The sequence below is a fragment of the Rhinoraja longicauda genome, chromosome 8, assembly GCF_053455715.1.
Source record: "Rhinoraja longicauda isolate Sanriku21f chromosome 8, sRhiLon1.1, whole genome shotgun sequence".
In the NCBI taxonomy this organism is placed as follows: domain Eukaryota; kingdom Metazoa; phylum Chordata; class Chondrichthyes; order Rajiformes; family Arhynchobatidae; genus Rhinoraja; species Rhinoraja longicauda.
This window is the reverse complement of record NC_135960.1, coordinates 9,874,774-9,887,228: the sequence shown is the minus strand read 5'-3', so window position 1 is coordinate 9,887,228 and position 12,455 is coordinate 9,874,774. Positions and strand designations below refer to the sequence as shown.

At 43.3% G+C, this 12,455-nt stretch overlaps 1 protein-coding gene across 1 annotated transcript in view; it reads left to right on the top strand.

Annotated features, from left to right (window-relative positions):
* LOC144595738 (contactin-associated protein-like 5) overlaps window positions 1–12,455 on the top strand; it is a 644,436-nt gene that overhangs the window by 430,431 nt on the left and 201,550 nt on the right. The window contains exons 16-17 of the mRNA XM_078403317.1: window positions 1,251–1,421; window positions 6,300–6,518. Coding sequence (XP_078259443.1) covers window positions 1,251–1,421; window positions 6,300–6,518 — 390 coding nt within the window. The remainder of the gene's footprint in view (window positions 1–1,250; window positions 1,422–6,299; window positions 6,519–12,455) is intronic.

Below are 12,455 nucleotides of genomic sequence, written 5' to 3'. Positions count from 1 at the left end.
TATAAATCATCTCCCAAACTTCTTGTATTACCGCAGAGAATTCACTTCAAATACCAATTTCCACCTTCTTTCAGATGTTCTGAGCTTGTGAGAAGAGTATTTTAGAGTTAGATTCGTAGAGTTGTAGAGCACTGAAACTCTAACCTTTTGTCCCAACTCGCCCATGCTGACCAAGTTACCTAACGAAGTGCGTCCCATTTTCTTGTTTGGTCAATTTCATGCTTAATTTTTTCTAACTCTGTACCTGCCCAATTGTCTTTAAGATAATGTAATTTTCGCGGCCAATACCACCACATTTGGTAGCTTGTTCCAAATACTCAGGGCCCCCTCTGTTGAAAAGTCCATTAGACTTTTGACATCGGAGCAGAATTAGGACATTTGGCCAATCGAGTCTGCTTCACCATTCGATCACGACTGAACGATTTTTCCTCTTAACCCCATTCCCCTGTCTTCTCCCCGGAACCTTGGTCACTCATGAGTTACCCTTTAAAACTTTCCCCTCCCACCTTAAAACTTTGGTTTAGACTCCACTGAGAAAAGGACTGTAACCTTTCACTTTTTCTACGCCCATCATGACATCATATACCTCTGTAAGATTCTGCACTCTTTATTTTCTCATTTTGCTCTACCTGATGTACCCATGTATGGTATAATTTGCTTTAATAACATGCAACGTTTTCACTGTGTCTTGGTGCACGTGATGATAATCAACCAATACCACCCCTCAGCCTTCTACGTTCAAATGAAAAAAGCCACGGCTTTTCCAGTCGCTCCCAATAACGCAAGCCCTACAGTCCCTGCATCATCCTCATGAATATTTGCCAGGTCACAGGGAGAACGTACAAACTCCGCACAGACGGCACCTGTAGTCAGGATCGAACCTGGATCTTTGTCACTATAAGGCAGCAACTCTACCGCAGCACCACCGTGCCACCTGTTAGTTTAGAAATACAGCAAGGAAACAGGTCCCACCGTGACCATGCTGACCATTGATCCCCTGTTCACACTAGTTCTAGTTACTCCATTTTCTCATCCATTCTGGAACATTAGGGGCAATTTGTACAGAGGGCCAATTAAATTACCAGCCCGTATGTCCCTGAGATGTGGGAGGAAACTGGAGCCAGAGGAAGTCCATGCGTACACGTGCAAACTCCACACAGACAGCACCCAAGGTCAGATTGGACCATGGTCTCTGGCACTATGCCACTGGCCAACTAATCATCAGTTCACACTTTTCTTTCTCCATCCAGGAAATTACTGGAACGCGGCTTCGTTTAACACCGAGAGTTCATATCTCCATTTCCCAACTTTCCATGGAGAGCTGAGTGCGGACATTTCATTTTTCTTCAAAACAACTGCTTCCTCAGGAGTTTTCCTGGAGAATCTGGGAATCAAGGATTTCATCAGGATCGAGCTGAACTGTAAGTAGGACACCAATAAAAAACTGCAATCAGGAACAAATCCTAACCTGTTTAAATACATAAGGTCATAAGTGATCGTTGTAGAATTAGGCCATTCAGCCCGTCAAGTCTACCCCACAATTCAATCATGGCTGATCTATTTCTCTCTCTTAACCCCATTCTCCTGCCTTCTCCCCATAACTTCTGATGCCTGCGCTAATCAAGAATCTATCTATCTCTGCCTTAAATATATCCACTGACTTGGACACTACAGCCTTCTGTGGCAAATAATTCCACAGATTCACCACCCTCTGACTAAAGAAATTTCTCCTCATCTCCTTCCTAAAAGAACGTCCTTTAATTCTGTGGCCATGACCTCTAGTCCTAGACTCTCCCACTAGTTGAAACATCCTCTCCACATCTACTCTATCCAAGCCTTTCACTATTCTATATGTTTCAACGAAGTCTCCCCTTGTTCTTCTAAACTCCAGCTAGTACAGGCCCAGTACCGTCAAACGTCCATCAGAGGTTAACCTTCTCATTGCTGGGATCATTCTTGCAAACCTTCCATCTTAATTCCATACCTTCTGGAATTTTTTGAGGATGTAACTAGGAAAATTGACAGGGAGAGCCGGTGGATATGGTGTACCTCGACTTTCAGAAAGCCTTCGACAAGGTCCCACATAGGAGATTAGTGGGCAAAATTAGAGCACATGGTATTGGGTGTAGGGTACTGACATGGATAGAAAATTGGTTGGCAGATAGAAAGCAAAGAGTGGGGATAAATGGGTCCCTTTCAGAATGGCAGGCAGTGACTAGTGGGGTACCGCAAGGCTCGGTGCTGTGACCCCAGCTATTTACAATATACATTAATGACTTGGATGAAGGGATTAAAAGTACCATTACTAAATTTGCAGATGATACAAAGCTGGATGGTAGTGTGAACTGTGAGGAAGATGCAATGAGGTTGCAGGGTGACTTGCACACGTCCTTCTGCAGTTGTACAGGGCCCTAGTGAGACACCTGGAGTACCTGGAGTACTGTGTGCAGTTTTGGTCTCCAAATTTGAGGAAGGATATTTTTGCTGTTGAGGGCATGCAGGTTAATTCCCGGAATGGCGGGACTGTCATATGTTGAAAGACTGGAGCGACTAGGCTTGTATACACTGGAATTTAGAAGGATGAGAGGGGATCTTATTCTTAAACTGTGGCCCCTTGTTCTGGACTCCCCCAACATTGGCAACATGTTTCCTGCCTCTAACGTGTCCAACCCCTTAATAATCTTATACGTTTCGATAATTCTGAGGCAATGACCTCTGGTCCTAGACTCTCCCACCAAGTGGAAACGTCCTTTCCACATCCACTCTATCCATGCCCCTCATTATTCTGTAAGTTTCAATGAGGTCCCCCCACTCAACATTCTAGACTCCAGTGAGTACAGGCCCAGTGCTGTCAAACGCTCATCATATGCTGACCCACTCATTCCTGGAAAGGTTGATGTTATAAAATATATGGCCAATGCAGAGCTTTATTAGTGTAAGCCAACAGCAAAATTTTCTATGCTTATTGTTTCATTGAATCTTTCATTTATTTTGCATTAAATCCCCTCCCAAAACAGGTGATCTGCCTCTTTATTGGCATGTTCATGAAGGGTGTCCAATGCGGCAATTTTCTCGAAACTTTCTGGAAAACTGTGCAGTTTTAAAAAACAAACTATATTTTGTTGTCATCTCATTGAAGACTTAATAACATGATTCTATGAATATTCTGAGTTGGAATGAAAGTACCTTTGCGGTAAATGATGCATGCTATTTTATCTAATTATGTTGTCATCTTCAGTGAGGGGCAGGATAACTGTGTGCATTCGTGGCAACGTTGACTGTGAAAGGCTTCGACCAATGTGGGATTTTCATCCTGTTTTCGTAATTGCTCCTGTTTGATTGAACATCGTAGCGAAGGACTTCTTCAGAAGCTTAGCCTCCAAATTATTCCGTGGGGTGGTAATTCATAATACATCTGTGCGATATTCTTCGTAATAACAGAGAGAAGATCAAAGGTGCACATGCTGAAATGGCATTGAAGCCCAGGTAGTTATTTTGAGATATTCACACTGAGGTGCCGTGATTTGCTATCATGCTGTCTGCAGCCGACCGCAAATTACGACTATCTGGATTCGTAACGGTATCCACTAACACATGGCTTCAAAGCGATTTTAAATCATCTTTTATTCATGTGAAGTAAACATATCAGTCTACTTTCAATGAGCGTCTGACTTCTTGGCAATGTGGTTAAATCGACGAGTCCAAGTTTTGCAGAATCAGGTGAATAAACAACCTGGAATCAGACGTAACGATGCTAATACAACAATATAAATTGAATTTCCAGGTGGAAGTGAAAATCTAAAATATTTTTATTTTTGTCGCCATTCAAATTGCAAAGTCCTACTCGAGTTGAGTCACATGGAGTTAGCTTGTATTTGTGTTAGATCCTTGTACCAAAGGGCAGGTTTGCTTTCTAGGAATCAAATCCAATTCTCCTTGGTAGTCATAAAATATGGTGCTCATTTACACTGTCATGGCAGGCCATTCAGTTGTATTCCGCTGTTTCCAGTTCAGGGATGTGGAGTAGACGTTTGCTTTGGCAATGGTGTCTACATCTCTAGAATTAATATGACGCATGTTTAAGTGTGAAAGAAGTATATTTCCCCTTTTAATAGCTGAATACTAGGAGAAGTAATTAAATAAAATGTAACAATTTGGGTGGCAGTGGGCAGTATGGTGGCACAGCAGTAGAGTGGCTGCCTTACAGAGCCAGAGATCCTGACTACGGGTGCTGTCTGCACAGAGTTTGTCCAGCGGGTTTCTCCGGGTGCTCCGGCTTCCTCCCACATTCCAAAGACGTACAGGTTTGTCGGCTATTGGCTTTGGTAAAGTTTGTAAATTGTCCCTAGTGTGTCGGGTTGTGCTAGTGTACAGGGGTCGCTGGTAGGCGCGGTCTCGGTGGGCCGAAGGGCCTGTTTCCGCGTTGTATCTCTAAGCTAAACTAAAGTAAACTAAACTAAAGTTCAATCAAGTTTAATCAAACATCATTCTAGTGGCAGCGATGGCTCAGTGGATAACAAACCTGCCTTTGAGTGAACCCCCTGTGTTTTTAAGTCCCATCCAGAGTTTTGAGTGCAATAGCCTAGGCTAAGACTTAGTGTAGTACTAGACCAAGTAGACCCGTTGGGCCCAAACCTCTCCTGCATTGGTGCAGCATCCCCTGCTCCCCCCTCCCCTCCCGCCCCCTTCTCCTCACTCCCTCCCCTCCCCTCCCCTCCCCTCCACTCCTCCTCCCCTCCCTCCATCCCACTCCCCCTCCCTCCATCCCAACCCCTCTCCCTCCTTCCTTCCCTCCCCCTCCCCTCTCCCACACCCCCTCTACCCCCACTCCCCCTCCCCTTCCCTCCCCCTCCCCTTCCCTCACCCCCCTTCCCCTCTCCCCCACTCCATCCCCCTCAACCCCCCTGATCCTCACTCCTCGCCCCTCCCTCCACCCCTCCCTCCCTTGGAGATAGATTTAAACTTTAAAATGTGAATAACTTTAAATTTATAACACCGATTTCAATGAAACTTCTTCCATTAGCACCAAAGGGACGATGGTGAGTAAGGTAGGCCTAAAATTATTGCACTATCATGTACAGTTTTGGCTGTAGTTCAGGAACAAACAAACAAACGAGAGTTTTAGTATATAGATTCAGAGGAATGCCACATTGCCAGCAGTACAATCTTTTAAATGAAATGTCAAATCAGTGTCTGATGTCTTGCTGGGTGAATCTAGTCCCATGAGGAAAGGCAGTGAAGTTAATGCCAGTATTTAATCCAATAATCAGTTAATCAAATATTTATCTCTTAATCAAGAATAATAAAGTAGGTTATTTATTCAAAAGACCTACAGCTTTTGGGATTTCCTCTGTGCAAAATTAACTGCTGTATTTTTGACAACTGGAATTGCCCATAGATGTATTTATTTAGCTGTTAACCAGTCTGGGGCATTCTGAGGGCATGAAAGACATTTAAAAAATGGTTTTCAAAAGTTTTTATTCCAAAGAATGTACCTGTTATTGTATGAGGATACCTAAATTGGTTAAAAATAACAAATATAGAGTTTATCAGCTAGAGTGAGTTCCTGACCTCCTATCTACCTCATTGGAGACCTTTGAACTATCTTTAATCAGACTTTGCGTAGGAAAGAACTGCAGATGCTGGTTTAAACCGGAGATAGTCACACAGAGTTGGTGTAACTCGGCAGGTCAGACAGCATCTCTGGAGAAAAAAAATAGGCGAAGTTTCGGGTCAGTTACTCCAGCTTTTTGTGCTTAATCAGACTTTATCGTGCACTAACTGTTGTGCCCTTTATCCGTTATCTGTGCGCTGTGGGTGGCTCGATTGTATTCATGTCTAGCCTTTTCTTTGACTGGATAGCACACAGTTCACAGTTGTGAATCTGTGGAATTCTCTGCCACAGAAGGCAGTGGAGGTCAATTCACTGGATGTTTTCAAGAGAATTAGATTTAGCTCTTAGGGCTAACGGAATCAAGGGATATGGGGAGAAAGCAGGAATGGAGTACTGATTTTGGATGATCATCCATGATCATATTGAATGGCGGTGCTGGCTCGAAGGGCCGAATGGCCTATCCCTGCACCTATTTTTCTATGTTTCTATAGTTCTATGCAAACCAAAAGCTTGTAACACGTGACAATAATAAAGCAAACTGGACTAAACTAAACTAAACTGAAATCTAAGCCTTCAGCAATAATTAAGTTTGGACTAATTGGACAAAGTCTTTATTCTAAGCTTGGCACTTTGAGTGAAAACTGTTCCTCACCTTAATGATAATTACTTTTTATGTGACTTTCAGCTCCAATGGAAGTGGTTTTCTCATTTGATGTGGGTAATGGACCATTGGAAGTTACTGTGAAATCACCCATCCATTTGAACGACAATCAATGGCATTACGTTGAAGCAGAACGGAATGTCAAGGAGGCATGTTTGCAAGTGGATCACCTGCCAAGAAGGTCCCAAGGGGCCCCTTCTGATGGGCACATCCAGCTACAGCTCAACAGCCAACTGTTTGTAGGTAGGAGATCTAAGTTTACTGATCACCTGTCACTTTTCATGACACCGACATAGAGTTGTAACATACAATACAATTCGGAGATTCGCGTTTCATTTTTTTTATTGCCGTGTTTAATATACATCATCACAAATGGGTACACATTGGTGAAATGTGTTCAAAAATCAAATTCATTTGCCGTTAGTGAAATCCAATAGAGAAAGTCAATCGCATATCTGACCTAAAATAATATGTTTTATTTTATGTGGCAAAGTTAAAACCCATTGATTTCCTCCCGTAAATACTTCAAATATATTACCAATTCAAATATTGTACACCCTGAGAACTATGGGCTTTTGAAATCCTTTTATTGATATTTTGTATAATGTCCGATCATCAAAAACTGAAATGACTTCTAAGGCTTATCTATATAATGAAGAGACATTGTGAGGAGACTCTAGGAATTTTCAAAGTTTGCATGGTACAGCAAGGAAACATAAACAAGGATGTTAATGTTGTGATTGAACCTGTAAATACCAAGTGTTACCAACTATTTTTTTTTGCTTAATAGTTCAGCTGCTCGGTTTAGTTTAGTTTAGTTTAGTTTAGTTTAGTTTAGTTTAGTTTAGTTTAGTTTAGTTTAGTTTAGTTTAGTTTAGTTTAGTTTAGTTTAGTTTGGTTTAGTTTAGTTTAGTTTAGAGATACAGTGCGGAAACAGGCCCTTCGGCCCACCGAGACCGCACCAACCAACAATCCCCGCACACTAACACTATCCTCACACACTAGCACTATTCAAGAGAGTGTTAGATATAGCTCTTAGGGCTAAAGGAATCAAGGGATATGGGGAAAAAGCAGGAATGGGATACTGATTTTAGATGATCAGCCATGATCATATTGAATGGCGGTGTTGGCTCGACGGGCCTAATGGCCTACTCCTGCACCTATTTGTCTATATGTTTCTATCCTACATACACTAGGGACAATTTACATTATACCAAGCCAATTAGTCTGCAAACCTGTGCGTCTTTGGAGTATGGGAGGAAACCGGAACTTCCCTGAGAAAACCCACGCAGGTCACGTGGAGAACATACAGACAACACCTGTAGTCAGGATCGAACCCAGATCTCTGGCGCTGTAAGGCAGCAACTCTACCGCTGCACCACCATGCCACCTTGCTGTTCTCTTGCTCATTTAAATATGAAGATAATTGTATCAGGAAAATCAAAATTCCAGCCCCAGATTATATAAATTTCTAGATCTCAATGGTATGGCAATACTGATAGTTGATGGGTTAACAATCCATTTGCTCCATTTTGGGAGTTTTGAAACCACAATGGAACAGTTTCTGCCCTCATGTTATCAGACTGCTGAATGGACCTCTAATAAGCAGAAGGTCCCCCATCTTCCAACCTTCCCCATTGTAGCCATTGCACTTTTCTTAATGTGCACTTTCTCTGCAGCTGTAACATTATATTCTGCACTCTGGTTATTTTTCTCTTCGCTCTACCTCTGATGCATCTAAATGGTTTGATTGTGTCCGTGTGTGGTATAATATAATTGGATAGCAAATAAAAATAAATTTTCACTGGATCGCGATACCTAAGACAATCATAGACCAATACCAGCTCTAGTCCCACAAGCTCATCTTGGGAACAACCCCTTAAAGAGATGGAAACAAAGTGCTGGAGTAACTCAGTGGATTAGGCAGCATCACGGGGAGAAAAGGAATGGGTGATATTTCAGGTTGGGACCCTTCTTCAGACTGAAAGTAATGGGTTGGGGGGGGGGGGGGGGGGGGTGAAGAGCTGGAGGCAAGAAAAAACAGGGACAAATCAGGGCCAGCCACAAATGACCAGGCGGAGCATTGCCTGGTAGGTTAATTGTTGGCCAGGGAAGATGTGATCTCAAGAGAAACATTGTGAGGTCAGTCTCCTGTACTCCAAGGAATGAAGACCTAGCCTGCCCATCCTCTCGCTGTTCACTGTTGAACCAGCTACCCAGGAGCAAAAAGAGATGAATGCCTGATCTGGAACATTACACCATTGATTAGAAATGTGTGCAGATGTCACAATGTGAGGGCAGTACAATGGCACAGCTGGTAGAGCCGCTGCCTCACAGCGCCAGAGGCCCGGGTTCGATCCTGTACCTTGGGTGCTCTCTGTGTGGAGTTTGCACGTTGTCCCCGTGACTGCGTGGGTTTCCTCTGGGCGCACTGCTTTCTTCCCACATCCCAAAGACATGCAGGTTTGGAGGTTAATTGGCCTCTGTAAATTGCCCCTAGAGTGTAAGGTGTGGATGGGAACGTGGAATAACATTGTTCTGTTTCAACGGGTAATTGATGGTCTCCTTGGACACGGTGGGCTGAGTTGTTTCCAGGCTGTATCTCTAGACTAAATATTAAAACAGCAAGTGCCTGGAATAACGATCAAATCAAACAGTGACGTGGATGGAAAAACAAAGATAATGTTTCAAGTAATATAAGAAAATAACTGCAGATGCTGGTACAAATCGAAGGTATTTATTCACAAAATGCTGGAGTAACTCAGCAGGTCAGGCAGCATCTCGGGAGAGAAGGGATGGGTGACGTTTCGGGTCGAGACCGTTCATCAGACTGATGTAAGGGGTCGGGACAAAGGAAGGATGTAGGTGGAGACAGGAAGATAGAGGGAGATCTGGGAAGGAGGAGGGGAAGAGAGGGACAGAGGAACTACCTAAAGTTGGAAAGTAATGATATATATGGAAGTCCAGAATGGGGTGGAATTTATTCTATGATGGCAAGCTTTGTACGTTCTTACATTCTCCCCATGGCCTGCGTGGGTTATCTCCGGGATTTCCGGTTTCCTCCCACACTCCAATAACGTACAGGTTTGTGGGTTAATTGGCTTGGTGTGATTGTAAATTGTCCCCGGTGTGTGCGTGATAGTGTAAGTGGATCGCTGGTCGGCGTGGACTCGGTGGGTCGAATGGGCCTGTTTCCTGTGAACTTGTTTAGTTTGCTGGTGAACTCTTATTTTTCTTGCTGGTGAACTCAGGCAACATTTGCAAAGGAATGAACAGACAACATTTCATGTCGGGAGTCTTCTCCATGAGGTGTCATAGAAAATTTCTTAAAGTAACTCAAAAAAGATTGTAAATTATAAAAAAAAGGTTATATGCCTAAATGTTGATCAATTATTAACAAACAATGGGAACAACCACTTGTGGTTTCTGGTTATAGATTTGTTTTTCAATTTCTGTTCCTAATTAGTATTGGTTATTGGCGATCAAACAAGATTCTTGACTAATAATAGTAATGATTTAATGTAGACCAGGCTTTGTTGCATGGATCTAACTCCAAGCAATACAAACATTTCCTCAGATGGACTAAATTAACAGTCTTTGATGCACCATTTATTTTCTTCAAAGATCATTATTTGTAATGTTGCCATTGTCTGCAATGCAAACAAATCCATTTATATTGTAGTCGGTACCGAATACGGTGCCTTGTGCACTAATAAGGTTGGAATCAGAAGATTAATAGAATTGAATCTATGTTAGACACAAGATGCTGGAGTAACTCAGCGGGACTGGCGGCATCTCTGGAGAGAAGGAATGGGTAATGTTTCGGGTCGAGACCCTTCTTCTGTCTAGAGTCAGGGACAAATGGGACCAAGAGATAAAGATGGTGATGTGGAGAGATATGGAACAGATGGATGAAAGATATGCAAAAAAAGTAACGATGATAAAGGAAACATACCCTTGTTAACTGTTTGCTAGGTGCGAACGAGAAGCTGGTGTGACTTGGGTGGGGGAGGAATGGAGAGAGAAGGAATGCAGGGGTGACTTGAGGTTAGAGAAATCAATATTCATATTATTGGACTGTAAGCTGCCCAAGTTCTCACCTGTCATGCTGAGTTACTCCAGCATTTTTGTGTCTATCTTCGGTTTAAACCAGCATCTGCAGTTCCTTCCTACACACTGAACCGATGTTGTTTAGCAGCAAGCGCCTGTTTTTGCACTGCATCTCTAAAATCTAAAGGCAGAATCCTGCCGTAAAGTCAATATGTTGTTTTTGGAAACTGCGCGACTTCCAGTTACATTAAAATATAAATTCACCCTATTCTTTATCCACCTAAAACTGAGGTGAGGAGAAGCTTTTTCACCCGGATAGTTGTGAATTTGTGCAATTCTCTGCCGCAGAAGGCATTTGAGGCCAATTCACTGGATGAATTTAAAAGAGAGTTAGATAGAGCTCTCGGGGCTAGTGGAATCAAGGGATATGGGGAGAAGGCAGGCACGGGTTACTGATTGTGGATGATCAGCCATGATCACAATGAATGGCGGTGCTGGCACGAAGGGCCAAATGGCCTCCTCCTGCACCTATTCTCTGTGTTTCTACGTTTCTATGTAACAAGATTTATTCAAATTAAATGCTATTCTTTGCATCCTAAGGCATTAGGTAACTGGATTGGATTTGTCCTACTCCTTGTGAAAGGGACACACCTCCACAATTTCCCTTAATGTTGGGCAGTTGACAGCATCATAAGTATGGAGGAAAGAACTGCAAATGTTGGTTTATACCGGCTGGGACAGGCAGCATCTCTGGAGAAAATGAATGAGTGATGTTTTGGGTTGAAACCCTTCTTCTGACTGAGAGTCGAGCGAGAGGGAGTCTAGAGCTTTGGAAGGGTAAGGTGCAAAAACCACAAATCAAAGCAGACGATGATAAGGAAATGTAGAATGGTTCATTGTTGGCCAAGGGGAAGGGTGACAACGATGCATGCAATCAGTAAAATTAATCAGGAGGGCAGCGAAAATAGTCAGAGAACTAGGGTTGGAGAGGAACGGAGAGAGAGGGAAAGCAAGGGTAACTTGGTCCAATCCTTCTCCAGGATCATATATCATCATCATCATCATCATATATCGTCACAGTGGAGCAGTGGTAGAGTTGCTGCCTTACAGTGCTGGCAGCACCAGAGACACAGGTTCGACCCCAACCATGGAATGCTGTGTGTACGGAGTTTGTACGTGCTCCCCGTGACTGCGTGGATGTCTCCAAGATCTTCGGTTTCCTCCCACACTCCAAAGACGTACAGGTTTGTAGGTTAATTGGCTCGGTGTGATTGTAAATTGTCCCTATTGTGTGTAGGATAATGTTAGTGTATGGGGATCGCTGGTCGGTATGGACTCGGTGGGCCGAAGGGCCTGTTCCTGCGCTGTATCTCCAAACTAAACTAAACTAAATTACACTAAACTAAGTGTACTATAACTGCTCGGCCGGAGGTGTAGAATGTTCTAGAATGCAAACCCTCACTGGTCCTGCTTGAACGTTGTCCAGTCCTGATGTAAGTTTAAGTCCAATTCCAGAAAAGCTGCCATGTCTAGGCCTACAATATGAGAATGCCACGTAGATGGATGGAGTGTCGTTGAGATGTAACATTAACATAGAAACGTAGAAAATAGATGCAGGAGTAGGCCATTCGGCCCTTCGAGCCTGCACCGCCATTCAATATGATCATGGCTGATCATCCAACTCAGTATCCCGTACCTGCCTTCTCTCCATACCCCCTGATCCCTTTAGCCACAAGGGCCACATCTAACTCCCTCTTAAATATAGCCAATGAACTGGCCTCAACTACCTTCTGTGGCAGAGAATTCCACAGACTCACCACTCTCTGTGTGAAGAAATGTTTTCTCATCTCGGTCCTAAAAGACTTCCCCCTTATCCTTAAGCTGTGACCCCTGGTTCTCGACTTCCCCAACATCGGGAACAATCTTCCCGCATCTAGCCTCTCCAACCCCTTAAGAATTTTTCATGTTTCAATAAGATCCCCCCTCAGTCTTCTAAATTCCAGCGAGTGTAAGCCTAGTCTATCCAGTCTTTCTTCATATGAAAGTCCTGCCATCCCAGGGATCAATCTGGTGAACCTTCTGTGTACTCCCTCTAAGGCTAGAATGTCTTTCCTCAGATTAGGAGACCAA